Here is a 17,556-nt window from a genome sequence, read left to right as displayed (position 1 = left end):
GTGATGAAAACTGTGCAAATGCAAGCTCCACACACCTTTTGCCACGAAGTCCAGAAGAACTCGACTCGCCTTGACTTAATACTTCCTCTTCATGTGAAGTGAAGACAGGACCGGCAATGTTCCTCACAATCCTCTCATACTCTAGATAATATTGATTCAAATATTGTTTGAGCTCTCTCATCTTCTCTTGCACTTCTGCACTCTCAACAGTCATGAAATAGAACTTGACAAAGTCAGCTTTCATCGACGAATCTAGGACAGCAGCTATGAGAAGTATCATGCTAGTTGCAGCCCAGTACTTCTCAAACTTGGTATACATAGCTTCAGCCAATGCATTGAGCAGTGAATTGGCATTCCACGCCTCATCAAGCAATACATCTTGGATTGCCATCATCATCTTCACAAACATGTGAGCTGTTGGATGCCTATCTGCTAAAAATGCTTTTGTAGCATCACTGAACTGTTCGAATGAGTTGTTCCTTTCCCTGGCACAGAAGATAACTGAAGCTTACAATACTTGTAGACAGTCTTCTCCACTCCATCAATGAGTTTTGTGTCAACATAAGCCCAAACTTTGGCTCTCTTTTTCCCTGACATGCCTGACTGACCAGTGGATATAGCATCCTCAACCTCTGTTGCAGTTGCTGATGAAACTCTTTCCATAATACCACACACTGTAAAAGAGGTAGCGTGAATAATATGGATAATTTAAATCTGAACTGAACCACAAATAAAATTTCATCTTTTTTTAAAGAATTGCTAACTACTGAAGCAACTAAAATCAAAGCTAGTACAGTTCACAATCAAGATAGTACAGATCGAGCAAGTTCATATCTAGATGAAAAACCATCCGAGTAGTACAGATCGAGCAAGTTCATATGTAGATGAGAAACCTTTTAGCTAAAATAGAATACAGCGTGATGTGGATCTATGAACCCGGCCAGTACTATGAACCGATATGAATCAAATAATGACGCAAAGGCAGGTGATGGGCATCGGCATCTGGGCAAGCGGCCGGCCGAGCAGAGCAGAGCCAGCAACCGGACGAACCTTCCACGAATCCCAGACATTGGAAAGAAACCAAGAAGCGCCATTACTGGTAGGGTTGCCGCCGGGGGATAGTAGATCCGGACGAGAAGACGAACGGGGAGACCGCGACAGGCTTGGCAACGCTGCCGCCGCCGCGATGACTCCTCCAATTGCCGCCGCCTCCGCCGCGACGGCTCAGGAGGCCGAGGACGACTCTGCGAGGGAGACGCAAAGGGCATAATCCATTTCAGGATCCTCGGGCCGATTTGCTTCCTAGAATCCTTGAACCAACTCGGGCCGCGTGTATAGCCCAATCTTTTTATGGGCCAATCCAATCCAACTCGACCCTTTTGTATATATAGCCCACAAACGATCCGTAAAACTAGGCTTGCGAGTTTGGAGGTCCTTTCGGCCCTTGGGCTTACACGATCCACTGTCAGGGCTAATGCGGACAGCACAGACATGATGCTGATGCTGGTTGGGGTGGTTTCTGCGGTGGCGAGCGGCGTGTCACAGGCAATCATGATGATTATCTTCGGGCAGGTGATTACAGCTTTTGGAGATGGCACCCCTGAAACCATACTTCACCGGGCTACGGTAGGATATGTATACCCTTGAAATATGTGTGCTTCAGTAGTAAGATAACACCAAGTGCATCCAAAGACTTGGCATTGAGCAATGGCTAGCTCATGACCTACCAAAAAGTTAAGTGTAATTTCAGTACCATTCCAAGATTTAACATTTTTCTGACATGGCTATTATTTCTTTTAGGTAGCTCTCGACTATGTCTACCTGGGAATTGGAACAGGAATTGTTTCTTTTCTTCGTAAGTACGGAGTGTCTGTGATCACTTCGCTGCGCAACACCCAGTTTATTTATGTGCTGGCAGTTTTTCATCATTTACTGTATGCGTGATCACTTGGACACCACACCCAGCCTTGACGAGTTAGCATATTTTCATGTTTTTTTATCATAAATTACATGGTTACTATTCTTAAATAGTTAGGAAACTAGAGCTAAGATTCAACTAATTACCAACTTAAAAGGGAGAAAGGCGAGTCCATCATATATCTTATTAGTAGACTATATATGTATAGCTCAAGCTACCTTGAATTTTATGCGTGTATCAAAACAGTTCTGCCGCTGTCATGGTCGAAAACTGAGTAATGCTATACTTCAGTACACTTGAATATGATTAAATGATGGAATGGGCTACTATATTCTTTCATAAAATTAGAATGAATCAAGTATAGCAAATAAAAAGGGGGAAAACAAGCCTAGTAAATTAACTTATTTGTCATCATATTTGGAATGAAGTGAACAATGTATATATTATTGGCAATTAAATTATTGCAATACATCTGCTTTTACAGAGGTATCATGCTGGACAATAACTGGAGAAAGACAGGCTACTCGTATTCGGTCTTTGTACCTCAACTCTGTCTTGAGACAAGATATTGCATTCTTTGATTTAGAGATGACAGCTGGACAAGTAATTTCTTGCGCATCTGCTGATACTGTTCTAATTCAGGAAGCCATTGGGGATAAGGTAACTGTATAATACAAGACTGGTTTTATCTGCTGCAGAAAAAAAAATTCTACTTACTACTATGATAGTTTAACATCCAAGTAAAGCATACTTGCATAGTTACATCCTGTTGTTTTGGTGAACTAGTAGGTGCATTTAGAGTGATCACTTTATTTTCTTTTTTCCCCTGACATATCGCCACATTCCTTCTTATCAGGTAGGGAAGTTTGCGCAGCTTGTCACCACCTTCTTTGGTGGACTTACGGTTGCTTTTGTGAAAGGTTGGCTTCTAACACTTGTCATGCTTTCAACTGTACCCCTGTTTGTTGCTGCTGGTGGAATTGTCTCGAGGATGCATTCCAAAATCTCTGGCGAGGGCCAAAAATCATATGGTGATGCAGCTGATGTTGTCGAGCAAACAGTTGGATCCATAAGAACGGTAGGCTATTTGTAGTTGAATCATGACATCAAGAATGATAAGTCATCATGCTAATCCATGTCCCATATCTGCAAAATAGGTGGTTTCATTCAACGGTGAGAAAGAAGCTGTTTCTCGATACAATAACCAAATAAAGAGGGCATACAAGGCCACTGTTTGGGAAGGAGCTGCCCTGGGCTTTGGGGCTGGATCCCTTTCCTTCGTCTATTTCTCTACCTTTGGATTAGTCATTTGGTATGGTACTAAGTTAATTCAAAGTGGAGGATATAATGGAGGAAGTATCATAAGCATTTTGTTCGCTGTCATGGTAGGTGGAAGGTGAGTCCGATGCTAAAACTATATACACACTCATAAGATAGGCTAAATGACAACCAGATATTTTAGCACTTAACGATGAGAAATATGTTGTATTAGTGTAAAAAGCAAAATTATCTTATTGTCATTATGTGCCAATAAATTTGTTTGCAGCCATGCTGATTTCCTATTTTTGCCCACTTATATATGTGAATTTTCAACTTTATTTAATAGAGCTTTAGGCGATGCAACCCCTTGCCTTTCTGCCTTCACGGACGGAAGAGCTGCCGCACACAGATTGTTTAAAACAATTGAGAGGAAACCAAAGATTAATTCTGATGTTTCTGCTGGGATGGTATTAGAAGACATCAAGGGTGATGTGGACCTGAAGGATGTGTACTTCAGTTATCCAAGCAGGCCAGGGCAATTGATATTTAATGGACTGTCATTACATGTGTCTAGTGGCAAAACAATGGCCCTAGTTGGGGAGAGTGGTAGTGGAAAGTCAACTGTTATCAATTTGGTTGAGAGATTCTATGATCCACAGGCTGGTGAAGTCTGCATAGATGGCATTAACATCAAACGTTTCAAGTTAGACTGGATAAGACAAAAGATTGGTATTGTTAGCCAAGAACCACTACTCTTTACGACATCTATCAAGGAGAACATTTCTTATGGAAAAGAGGATGCAACACTTGAAGAAGTCAAGAGAGCAGCCGAGCTTGCTAATGCAGCAACTTTTATCAACAATTTACCTAATGTACTTAAATAAACACAATACATAACAGTATACTATGTTCACTTTATAAACATAACGTTAACAATTTCTTTATGTGAAATTAGGGCTATGATGCAACAGTTGGTCAACATGGCACTCAACTCTCAGGGGGGCAGAAGCAAAGGATTGCGATTGCAAGGGCTATTCTTAAAACCCCAAGAATACTCTTGCTCGATGAAGCTACAAGTGCATTGGATTTGGAGTCTGAGAGGGTAGTCCAAAATGCACTAAACAGGGTCATGTTGGACAGAACCACACTTATCGTGGCACACCGACTAAGCAGCGTGACGAATGCTGATTCCATCTCGGTTGTGCATCAAGGGAAAATAATCGAACAAGGTTCGTATTCTTACAAATGTGATAACTTTCATCTTGTGCCAAAAAGAAAGATAAGAAAGTGGAATACTATGTTTCTGACATAGATCTACACATCTACAGGTCATCATAATGAGTTGATGAAAGATCCTGACCGAGCTTACTCGCAGCTTATTCGTCTGCAGGAGGCACACCAAGCAGATGGCTATCAAGTAGATGTTGGAATATCACACTCAAGGCATATAAGGAGTCTGTCCCTCCAACAGTCAACAAGTAATCCTGCTGGGAGTATCAGTCAACATACTATGATGCCTCCCCCTAGCTTGACTGCGTCCACTGAATCAATTACATACAATGATGCAAATAGTGATAAGGAAAATGGTGATGGCGAGACCATCAAGAAGGCGCCAATTGGACGTCTACTTAGCCTAAATAAACCAGAAAAGACAGTCCTTCTGTTAGGTTCTCTAGCAGCAGCAATCCATGGAGCCATCATCCCAGCTACTGGTTTTGTACTGGCTAACGCTGCTGCAGTTTTTTATGAACCACTAGACAAACGAGACAAAGATTCTAGATTTTGGAGTTTGGTGTCTGTCGGACTTGGTACAGTGAGTATGGTATCAAGGCTCGCAAATGGCTTTCTGTTCGCAATAGCTGGTGGGAAGTTCATAGAGCGTGCCCGTGCTTCAGCATTTCAAAGCATAGTGCACCAGGAAATTGCCTGGTTCGATGATCCCATAAATTCCAGGTCAGTTACACATATATTTTGATAAGCACTAGATTATATCAGACTAAGAGTTGGAATATTCATCTCTTGCAGAGGAGCACTTGGTGGAAGACTTTGCATTGATGCCCTTAATTTGCGACGCCTAGTAGGAGACAACTTGGCTGTAATTATCCAATGTACCGCGGCACTATTGTCTGGGATACTCATTGCAATGATTTCAGATTGGAAGGTCTCAATAGTTATCATGGTTGTAATACCGCTTATTGGTCTCCAAGGTTATGCTCGAGTGAAGTTCCTGAAGGGGTTCAGTCAAGATGCCAAGGTCAATCATAAAATATCCTCTTGGGCTTGCTTTTAAGTTATATGATGGTACCACAAAAATTTGAATAGCTCGAAATGGCCAAAGTATGCTATTACCAGTATGACTTTATTACCACGATCCTTTTTTTTATTTCATTCCATTTTTTAGAAATAATTTTAATATTTTATACATGGCCCATGATAAAAGTAAGGCAGCAGATCTCATGTTATGGCTACACGCTGCATGCAATTTGGTTGTAAAAGCCAACCTACATACCTGGAAATAATACTGTATCCTATCCCATGCAATTTGGTTGCAATTTTATACATGCTCCATGCAATTTTAATAATGTAGCCTTTACCCTTTAGTCATGTATCCAATCCCTTTATTCACCAATCATGTATACTATCCCTTTATTCACCAATCTTGGAAATAATACTTTTATCCCACAAAATAACCAAGTTCAGGTCTGCTCCGCAGTTGACACCTACTGTAGCATTCCTTGAAGAAAAAAATAAGGCAGCTGATCCGAGTTAGTTAAGTTCATGAAAAATAGATAGCCTTTTGATATTTTCATCAAGAATTGTCAATAACTGATTTATCACCTAATAAAAGACTTGATCTATGAGGTATTGAGGTTAATGGATCTATATATCACTTAAGTAGTCTTTATTTATACTCATAAAAGAACACCCAACCGTGAATGCAGATGATGTATGAAGAAGCGAGTCAAGTTGCAGCTGATGCAGTAGTTAGTATCAAAACCGTTGCATCTTTCTGTGCTCAGGAGAGAGTGGTGACAGTATACAATTACAAATGTCAAGCTTCAAGAACCCAGGGAATTCGAACCGGAATAATAGGGGGCCTTGGTTTTGGTTTCTCAAATATGATAGTCTATACCTCTTCTGCCCTTTGCTACTTTGTAGCTGCACAATTTGTCAGTCACGGCAAATCCACTTTTTTCCAGTGTCTTCAAGGTAATTGGCATGCATCAGCATTTGCTATCTTTCTCTTATTTTTAGTTTCTTATTCACATACTTAATTTGATATCCTATGATTCAGGCTTTTCTTTCTTTAATTTTGGCAATGATTGGGTTGTCTGAAGCTAGTACCTTAGCATCCGATACAAAAAAGGCAAAGGAAGCTGCTACCTCCATATTTTCTATCATAGATAAGAAATCTAAAATTGATTCAAGCACTGGTGAAGGTTTGACCTTGGATCCTGTAAATGGTGATATTGAGTTTAACCATATTAGCTTCAAGTATCCATGCCGCCTTGATATTCAAATTTTCAGTGACTTCACCTTAAACATTCCCTCTGGAAAGGTACTCATTCAAACTTTTGCCTTTCCATTTTCCCTTTTGAAATAGCAATGCCCCCATTCAATTTCCCACCATGCAGAATGCTGCACTTGTTGGACCAAGTGGTAGTGGAAAATCTACAGTAATTGCTTTGCTGGAGAGATTCTATGATCCCGATTCTGGTACAATTTCATTGGATGGAGTGGACATTAAGAATCTCAAGATCAGTTGGTTACGAAACAAGATGGGACTGGTAAGCCAAGAGCCAGTACTCTTCAATGACACCATCAGTGCCAACATAGCATATGGCAACAATGAGGTATCTGGGGAGGAGATTATCAAAGCTTCCGGGGCAGCTAATGCCCATGAATTCATATCAAGCATGCCCCAGGGATACAACACAGTGGTCGGTGAGAGAGGAACACAGCTATCAAGTGGGCAGAAGCAGCGGGTCGCTATAGCAAGGGCCATCCTGAAGGATCCACAATTATTGCTCCTAGATGAGGCCACCAGTGCGTTAGATGCCGAATCAGAGCGTGTTGTCCAGGATACACTGAACCAGGCGATGGTCGGCAGGACCACCATCACCGTCGCGCACCGCCTCTCCACGATTCCAAGGGGCTGATATGATCGCAGTTCTGAAGAATGGCATGATTGTGGAGAAGGGGACACATGAGGTGCTGATGGGCATTGAGGGTGGAGTGTATGCTTCATTTGTGGAACTTCGCTCTGGTACAGCATGAGCACTATGTCAGCAACAGAAAGAGCACCCACTCTTCATTAAGAGATATTCACTCTGTTCGGCTAGCTGCGGCTGGTGGCTGGTGCTGATTTGTTGTGAGTAGCCTGACAAGTTGCCTGACAACAGGATGAATAGCATGGTGAACAATTCAGGCAATTGGACGTGCCTGAGCTAATACAGGGGATATGCACTCAGACGAATGTACAGCTATGAGCAGAAGAAATCTGATAAAATTGGTAGCATTTAGCTTCTGAATAAGTAGTGAACAATTCATGCAATTGAGTGTTTATCCACCCAGTCACCCAGATACCATGTGTGTATTTTTCCTTCAAACCAATATAGTGTGTTGAGTTCGTTTCAAAAAAAAATATAGTGTGTTGAGTGTTCGAGGTGTTTGGGGAGGGCGGGGGGGGGGGGGGGGGGGGGGGTGGAATCGGGCTATCAACTACACACTCTAGAGTCTAGATACCTAGCACCAAAATCACGAAGAGAGTAAGCATATCATCTGCTTGGCGACTGAAACCAATAATGTTTGAGCGTCTGAAATTTGCAGGCAGGAATTTCCACGAGAAATTAATCAGCAGTACCTGCTCGGATTATTAGGTGGAGGCGTGGGAGCCGTGTCGACAGCCTCATCAAGCCTCCCGCGGTGCATTCGCAGCCCAGCCAAAGGGGGGTGGGGGGGGGCGCGGGGGCGACGCTTGCCTTGATGGCCCGGTGGTTGCCGACCGCCGGCGCCCGCCTCCCCGAACTCCTCGGCTCGCCCGCGGAGGCGCGAGATGCCGCGGCGGCGGGGGCGCGCCGCAGCGGGATCCGGGGCCTGGGGGAACAGGAGAAGCTATGGGCCACCATGTCAGATAAGTTTTTTTTTTAGGAACACCATGTCAGATAAGTGAAGCGGGCCCCACTGGATCGCTGGCCCGCCTAAAAATTTAATCGCACGCGTGAGAGACGCGAATCGAGGGCTCGAGGCCCAGCCCGCTTCGATGTTTTGAACACGGCCCGTTACGTCTCCGCCGCGGCCCGCCCGCCACGCCCGGCGGCTGCGCCGTGCATACAGGCATACAGCATACCTCGAGGCCGTTCTGTCGGTCGCCGACTCGCCGGCGACGGCGAGGTCTTCCGTTGTCGTTCCGACGCCGACACAAACAGTTACCCCGCTCACCAAACGACTAGCAAATGGAAGGCAGCTAGCTGGTTTGATGCTCATGGCGCCCGAGCAAGGATCCCGGGCTCAGGCAACCTTGTCACTTTGCACTTGGCTCCATCCTGCCACCAGCAAGGTCCCAGTCGTGCCATGCCAGCAGGTACCAGCGGATCTGGGCATAAACTTGTCTCGTACACCAAGTACACGCAAACATATCATGAGGAAAGCCAAAGGTAGCAAGCTGCAAGACCGGGTCAGGTCGTCGAAACCATCTGATCGAGACTTAGCAGGCTCAGTCAGAAGTCCTCGTCACCTTCTGATGCAAACACAGGGCTAAATTACCGGGAGCGACGGCCACAGGTAATAATAAGTGCTCAAAGCTAATGTCCAGGAAAGATGGGTTTCAAAACATTGCTTTTGCCACCACCGTAACATGATTCAGTCATTGGCTGCGGGCACCTTGATGATTGGTTTCTGAACATTGGAGTAGCTTTCTTTTTTTGAAAGCTAGTGTCAAACATAAGTAATCCTACCAAATTTAACACAATAACACGAATGCTGACTGAAGATAACATCTCACATCATACATGCATTCTACTCACCACACTGCCGGCTATCGCCTTGGATGCTTATCCCCATCATTATCGCTCTTGTGAATGCAGTTAACAGCAAAGAATGCAAACATGAAAAACAGCCCTTGCACAGAAAGACCCTAGAAAACGGCACTACAAAAAGGTTACCATCAACAGAGCAACAAGAGCCATATGCAGTAGGGCGAGAACCTGACAAAGAGCAGGCGCGGCATGGCAGAAGAATGCACCGCGACAGCTGCTGCTGATGCAGCAAAGGAGGGTGAAGAAGAGAAGGAGAATGGCAAGAAGGACATGGCGATGGCCAAGGTGCCGTTCCATGGGCTGTTCAAGTACGCGGACAGCACCGACGTCGTGCTGATGCTGGTCGGCCTGGTCGGGGCACTGGGCAACGGCATGTCGATGGTGGTCATGACGATTGTATTCGGGCAGATGATTGATGCCTTTGGGGCTGCAACCCCAGAGACAATTGTTCATCGAGTCAACAAGGTACAGCCCTCCACAAGCCATTGTCTGCTAGCCTGCAATGTTACATACTCTTGTTATAATAGAGAATTAGCCGATGCTTGCTTATAACATAGATACTGATTTTGACATTCACACATTATCATGGTCTCAACATATATTATGTAAGTAATGATGGTTGTTTCGTAAAAAACAAAGTGATGGCAATTATACTATTATAGATTGACTGCAGTTTACTATCCAGAAGAAAAAAAATCTTGTTAATTTTCCTGGTTAGTTATTGGATGTACTAGTAAATATTGCTGGTATTTTCTTTTTCAGGCAGTTCTAAACTTCATTTACTTGGCCATTGGAACAGGGTTTGCTTCTTTCATACGTAAGTACAACTGATATACGCAATTTTTGCTCTCCTGGACACCTGGGTCGAAATAGCATTTTTGCTCAAATATACAATATTGTTTTTTTTTGCTCAAATATACAATATTGTTTTTTGCTCAATTATACAATATTGGATACCTGGGTCGCAATAGAAATATTGCTCAAATATACAATATTGGATCTTTAAAATAGTATTCAGGTATTTCAAGGATCATTTTGTGTTCGCATGGCACACTATCATATTTGGCCATGTCTAGCCTATACAATATTGGATACCTTTTGAACTTGGAATTATATTTGAGCAAAAAAAACATCATTGATATCATGTTGTCATGATCAACTATTTTAAAAATCATAACAATAATATAATACCTATGAATAGACACCCAAGTATCAGATCATCCTGTAGTACTTGTATGGACCATTAGGAATTGGGATGCCACTAAAATCACTCTTAGACTATTAGTATCTTAATAAAGAATGCTCAAATGCAAATACATGACAATAACAGCCGTGCTTACCAGAGGTGTCATGCTGGACGATGACTGGCGAGAGGCAGGCTACTCGTATTCGATCTTTGTATCTCAAATCAGTCCTCAGATAGGATATGACATTCTTCGATGTAGAAACAACGACTGGACAAGTAGTCTCCAGTATATCAGTATATCTTCTGACACGACTCTAATTCAGGATGCTATTGGTGAGAAGGTAAGTGCATAAACCGTGCATCTTCTTAATTGATTTAGACCTGATACAAAGAGAACAAATAAACTGATAAGATGATAATCCGGTGGTGCTTCAGCTTCCTTCCTATAGAAAGATTAAAGGCTGTTTTGTTTGTTTGTTTGTATCCCTTGTCTTCCTTTTGAACAACCACAACTCAGATTCTCTTGTCTTTAGGTTGGCAGATTTCTACAGCTTGTTACAACTTTCTTCGGGGGGTTTGTTCTGGCATTCATCAAAGGCTGGCTTCTAACTCTTGTTATGCTTTCTACGATACCACCATCTATTGTTGCTGCTGGAATTGTCGCAAAGATGCTGTCAAAAATATCTAACCAGGGCCTACCATCATACAGTGATGCAGGTGATATAGTTGAACAAACAATTAGCTCCATAAGAACGGTAGGCCCTATGATCATCATGCACTACAGATGATAAGCTTGCAACTGACTTGTATCCATATTTAATAACAGGTTGTTTCTTTCAATGGTGAAAAGAAAGCTATTGCCCTGTACAACAATCTCATAAAGAAGGCATACAAAGGAGCAGTCAAGGAAGGGGCTGTCCAAGGCTTTGGCATGGGTTTACTATCATTATTATATTTCTCCACCTTTGGATTGATTATATGGTATGGCAGCAAGTTAAGCGTCACCAAAGGATATAGTGGAGCAGATATCCTAAATGTCATGTTTGCAATCATGATAGGTGCTAGGTGAGCATTGACGCTGAAAATGTCCCAGACTAATAGTTGAAATCAGTAAATAGCCAGCTTTGTTCTAGCATTTTACCCATAAAAGGTCAATAATAATGGTATCTACTTTTGATGCATGTGCTAGTACTTTATCACCAAAAAAACATTAAGATCCTATCTGTCTACTAACATGAATTTTTTAACTGTTTGTGATAGATCTTTAGGTGATGCAACCCCCTGCATAGCTTCCTTTGAGGAAGGAAGAGTTGCGGGTAACAGATTGTTCAAAACAATCAAGAGGAGACAAGAAATTGACTACGATAGTACTGGCATTGTATTAGATGACATCAAGGGTGAAGTAGAACTGAAGGATGTGTTCTTCAGCTACCCAGGAAGGCCAGATCAACTGATATTTGATGGATTTTCAGTGCATGTACCAAGTGGCACAACAATGGCCATAGTCGGGGAGAGTAGGAGTGGAAAGTCAACTGTGATCAATCTGGTTGAGAGATTTTATGATCCACAGGCTGGAGAGGTTTTAATCGATGGAATGAACATCAAAAGTTTCAGGCTAGACTGGATAAGGGAGAAGATTGGCCTTGTTAATCAGGAACCACTGCTCTTCATGACATCCATCAGGGAGAATATTACCTATGGAAAAGAGGATGCAGCCTTTGAAGAAATCAAGAGAGCAGCTGAGATCGCGAATGCAGCAAGCTTCATTGAGAACTTCCCTAATGTACTTACATGAACATGACCTGCTCAATAATAAGCCACTGTCTTGTATAAAACTATAAAACTGATCATGCATCCATATGATTTCAGGGTTATGACACAACAGTTGGACAAGGAGGTGCTCAGCTTTCCGGGGGACAAAAGCAGAGGATTGCAATCGCGAGAGCCATCCTTAAAAATCCAAAAATTCTTTTGCTTGATGAAGCAACTAGCGCATGGATTTGGAGTCTGAAAGGATAGTCCAAGATGCACTAAATAGGATCTTGGTGGGGAGAACCACACTTGTGGGCTGTGGTGCACCGTTTGAGCACTGTAAGAAATGCTCACTGCATCTCAGTCGTCTCTAAAGGAAAATTAGTAGAGCAAGGTAATTTCCTCTTGAGCACATTCTGTAACTTACTTTTGTGACAAAAGGGTAAAAATATTACTCAGTCATACAAATTACCAATAATTTTAGGGCACCATGATGAATTGGTAAAGGATGCTAATGGAGCATACTCTCAGCTTATACGGATGCAAGAGACACAACAAGAAAATGACTGCAAGTCAGGTGCTAGATTATCAGGCTCAGCATCTAAAAAGAGCGGGTCACTCAGACGATCAGTAAGTAGATGTTCAGGAGGTAGCGGCCGTCATTCTTTAAGTCTTCCGTTTGGTGTTCCTGGGCCCACTGAACTACTGGAATATACCTTAGCAGATGGTGCCAGACAAAATGAAAACACTGATGGCAAGGTACCAAATAAAGCACCAATAGGACGCCTAATTCGCCTAAACAAACCAGAGGCTGCAGTTCTCCTATTTGGATCCATTGTAGCAGCAATTGATGGAGCTATCTTTCCAGCACTTGGTTTAGCAATGGCTAGTGCTGCTAAAATATTTTATGAATCACCAGATGAGCAACGGAAAGATTCTACCTTTTGGGCATTGCTGTGTGTTGTGATCGGTGTAATTTCTATGGTATCAAAGCTAGTAAATTGCTTTCTTTTTGCAATAGCTGGTGGGAAGCTTATAGAACGAATCCGAGCTTTGACATTCCAAAGCATAGTGCACCAAGAAGTTGCTTGGTTTGATCATCCTGAAAATTCCAGGTAAGTAATATACACTTTGAAGTTTGATCTATTCATGGAACGAGATGATCAATATACTAAACATCCTTTTCATTATTAATAGTGGAGCACTTAATGGAAGGCTATCTATTGATGCACTTAATGTAAGACGTCTAGTGGGAGATAACTTGGCCTTACTGGTTCAAAGTATTGCAACACTTATTTGTGGAATAGTAATTGCAATGGTCGCAGACTGGAAGCTTTCATTGGTGATCTTATTTGTAATTCCTTTAGTGGGTCTCCAGGGTTATGCTCAAGTGAAGTTCCTACAGGGGTTCAGTCAAGATGCTAAGGTAGACAAAAAATTAGCCTTCTACACTTTTTTCCCTGTTCAAGGTGCAAATATTTCAATCATGAAATGTTACAGTGTTGTGTTGTTCCCAATAAACCATGAGTTAGTATTCAGTTCCATTTCCACAAGTTATATTACCTATGGTAAAGAGTCCTGAACTAGATTTGATATATGTCATGCCGGCAAAAGGTAGACAAGTTAGCATATTAATTAACAGTAACCACTGTATTAGAACGGTGTCAATAATGCTTTGTTTTTTCAAATTAATGTGCATGTCACTTTTAGTAATATCTTCCCTTCTTTTTCTGATTTGCATTACTGCACCTGGCATGTGCTTGTAGACAATGTACGAAGAAGCAAGTCAAGTGGCAACAGAAGCAATCGGTAGCATCAGAACAGTAGCATCATTTTGTGCCAAGAAGAGAGTGATGGACAAATACAATCAGAAATGCCAAGCTTCTAGGGATCAGGGAATTCGAACTGGAATAGTTGGAGGTCCTGGTTTTGGTTTCTCATATCTGATGTTATACGCCAGCTCTGCTCCTTGTTACTATGTTGGTGCAAAGTTTGTTAGTCAGGGCAAATCCACTTTTGGTGATGTCTTCAAGGTAAGTAATAGTCATTGTTTTATTTTTCCCCTTATTGGTCCATATATTATCCGATAAGTATGTTTCAAATTGTTGGAATGCAGGCTTACTTTGCTTTAGTTTTAGCCATGATTGGAGTATCACGAACAAATGCTATGGCTTCTGACTCAGCTAAGGCAAATGATTCTTCTGTTTCCATATTCTCAATCTTAGATAGAAAATCCCAAATTGATTCCAGTAGCGAAGAAGGTTCCACCTTGGCAAATGTCAAGGGCGACATCGATTTTAAGCATGTCAGCTTCAAATACCCATCCCGTCCGCATGTTCAAATATTCACTGACTTCACCCTGGGCATTCCCTCCGGAAAGGTCTAAACTAAACCAGAACCTAATTTCGTCGATCTGCTCTCAGTTATTATGAGGATTGATTTTTTTTCGTTAGACCATTATTGTTCCAAGGACTTACATGGAACCCATTTATTGCAGACAGTTGCACTCGTTGGTCAAAGTGGTAGTGGCAAATCTACTGCGATAGCATTATTAGAATGCTTCTATGAACCTGATTCTGGTGCAATTTTATTTGATAGTGTGGAAATTAGTAGCCTAAAGATCAGTTGGTTGAGGGACCAGATGGGATTGGTAAGCCAACAACCAGTGCTTTTCAGTGGAACAATCTGTGATAATATAGCTTACGGGAAGCATGAAGAGGTAACAGAGGAAGAGATTGCTGTGGCCGCTAGAGCAGCGAATGCTCATGAATTCATCTCAAGCATGCCACAGGGGTACAATACAACTGTCGGAGAGAGAGGAACACAACTGTCAGGTGGCCAAAAACAGCGAATAGCTATCACGAGGGCTATCCTGAAGGACCCAAGGATACTCCTCCTAGACGAGGCGACAAGCGCATTGGATGCTGAATCAGAGCGCATTGTTCAGAATGCATTGGATCATGTGATGGTTGGCAGGACAACCATCATTGTGGCACACCGGCTTTCAACAATCCAAGGAGCTGATATGATCGCAGTTCTAAAGGATGGCATAATTGTGGAGGAAGGAAGACACGAAACACTGATGGGCGTCTCTGGTGGAGTTTATGCTTCACTTGTGGAGCTTCGCACCATGTAACAGATCTGGGCTACATGATTGATTCCTAGTAAACTTATCTATCTATGAAAGAATTTTTCGAGGAAGATGTATAGATTTGGCAGTGCTAGGGCGCACATTGCAAACTGTTCCCAATCGTGCGTTTAAATTTTGCACAGAGCCATGTAGCACACATTTGTTCTAGAACCCAATCGTGTATTGAATTTACATACAAGGGCATTTAAATCGACGAGGCTACACATCGAATCAGCCCCAGAAAAATCAGCAAAGTTTTCATTTCGAATCTTGCTGGCTCCGCGCATACGAGCTAAACGGTGGAAACTACTGGATGCAACTCGAACTTCAGAAGGGTTAAAGCCATACTCGGGTGGGAGGGAGACAAGGAGGTGTACCGCGCGGCCATTCTGGATCCGAGATCCAGAAAGGCGCCGAGTTCCGAGGGCCGCGGGCGCCACCGCCACATGCGAGCGGCGCCGGAGTCGGGGAGCCGGGACCGACGACGAAGGGGACGAGGACGACCGCCAAGTGCACGAGAAGTTGCTTGCTGGGCCGCCGTGGGTAATGGGCTGGGCTGATAGCCCGAAATCTCATGCTTTTCATGGGCCCAAGGCCCTCTCCACGTACTATGAGTCTCCCGGAAACGGAATCTCGGGTTCCCGCCACCACCTGTCACGCCCAATGCCGGCCACCGCAGCAACGCGCAGCAGCCGCCGTCGCCGCCCCAAGAAGTTTCTCTACAAGCCGAAGCCCCCGCCGGAGCCGCACCCCTTCCTCCTCCACCTCAAGTCCCTCCCTTCCCCGGTCGCCGCCGCGGCCGCGCTCCTCTCCGCGCCGCGGCACCTCCACGACCACCCTTTCGCCGCGTGCGTGCTCTACCGCCTCGCGCGCGCGCGCCTCTTCCCGCTCTTGCCCCCGCTCCTCGCCGCGCTCCGGTCGCTCCGCGTCCCGCTGCGGCCAACCGCCTTCGCCGCCCTCATCGACCGCCTCGGCGCCGCGTCCCGCCTGGACGCCGCGCTCCTCGTCTTCTGCGCCGTCCCGGCCTTCTGCTCCCACTCCAGCACCACGTTCCACGCCCTCCTCCACGCCCTCGTCTGCAACGGCCGCGTCGACGCCGCGCGGGAGATGCTCCCGCAGGCCCCTAAGCTCGGCGTCCGGACCAACGCCGTGTCCTACAACATCATCCTCAAGGGGGTCTGCCACAGGGACGGCTTCTCGGGCGCCCGCGCGGTGCTCGAGGAAATGCTCGCCCGCGGCGTGCGGCCGACGGTGGTGACGTTCAACACCCTGGTGGGCACGGCGTGCCGCGAAGGGGAACTGGCCGCGGCGGAGCGGCTCGTGGACGAGATGGCACGCAGGGGCGTCGCCCCGAACGCCGTCACGTACGCCCTGCTGACGCAGGGGCTCTGCGATGTCGGGCGGTACGACGAGGCCAGTAAGCTGATGTTCGACATGGAGTACCGGGACTGCCAGCCCGAGGCGGCCAACTACGGCGTGCTGATGAGCGCGTGCGCGCTGCGCGGCGACGCCGAGGGCGTCAGGCAGCTCATCTCCGATATGCGCAAGCGCAAGCTGAAGCCCGACGACGCGAGCTACAACGTCCTCATCAGGTGCCTGTGCGACGCCGGCAGGGTCGACGAGGCGCACAGGGCGCTCGTCGAGATGCAGCTCAAGGACGGCGCCGCGCCGAGCGCGGCCACGTATCGCGTCCTCCTCGACGGCTGCTGCGAAGCGCGCGACTTCGAGCTGGGCCTGCGGGTCTTCAACGCGATGCTGGCGAGCGGCCATTGCCCGCTGGCGCGCACGTTCCGGCACCTGGTGAGAGGGCTCGGCGAGGACGGGAAGGGGGAGGAGGCATGCTTCGTCTTAGAACAGATGGCGCTGAGGGGGTTGCGGCTGGATGCAGAAGGGTGGCAGTCCGTTGCTGCATGCGTTTGCAGCAGCAGCAGCAGCGCAAGTGAGGTGAAGCTCTTCGACGACTTGGTGTCATCAGCTTGATACATAGTTCGAGTGATAATTTTCAGATGGCAACTACTAGATGTATCAAAAATTCATCTCTTTTTCTGTTTATGTTGCTTGTTTTGCAGTAGTATTAGCTGAGCCTCCACTTATGACATTTTTTTCTTCTCGCACATGGAAACACCTTTTTGCGCCAGTTGGAACGGAAAATTTTGTTAATTACCAAAGTGGAAGATTACTGCGGCATAACCTAACCGGTTCTGAGTCAACACAGGAAGCACGGTATCCCAACCAGCTTCTAAATAATCCCATATTACAGTTTGCGCAAATT

At 44.8% G+C, this 17,556-nt stretch overlaps 1 protein-coding gene and 2 pseudogenes across 1 annotated transcript; all 3 read left to right on the top strand.

The window, feature by feature from the left end:
- Positions 1-1,491: 1,491 nt before the first annotated feature.
- Positions 1,492-7,641, top strand: LOC120700653 (annotated as a pseudogene).
- A 1,764-nt stretch (positions 7,642-9,405) lies between these two features.
- LOC120700652 lies at positions 9,406-15,290 on the top strand (annotated as a pseudogene).
- A 632-nt stretch (positions 15,291-15,922) lies between these two features.
- Positions 15,923-17,474, top strand: LOC120697947 (pentatricopeptide repeat-containing protein At1g07740, mitochondrial-like). The gene has a single exon (XM_039981336.1). It carries the CDS (start codon positions 15,948-15,950, stop codon positions 17,262-17,264), a length of 1,317 nt encoding a protein of 438 aa, XP_039837270.1. The 5' UTR covers positions 15,923-15,947; the 3' UTR covers positions 17,265-17,474.
- Positions 17,475-17,556: the final 82 nt, after the last annotated feature.

This window comes from Panicum virgatum, chromosome 3K (assembly GCF_016808335.1).
Source record: "Panicum virgatum strain AP13 chromosome 3K, P.virgatum_v5, whole genome shotgun sequence".
Lineage (NCBI taxonomy): Eukaryota > Viridiplantae > Streptophyta > Magnoliopsida > Poales > Poaceae > Panicum > Panicum virgatum.
Note: the sequence above shows the minus strand (reverse complement) of the source record. Positions and strands in the feature narration are given on the sequence as shown.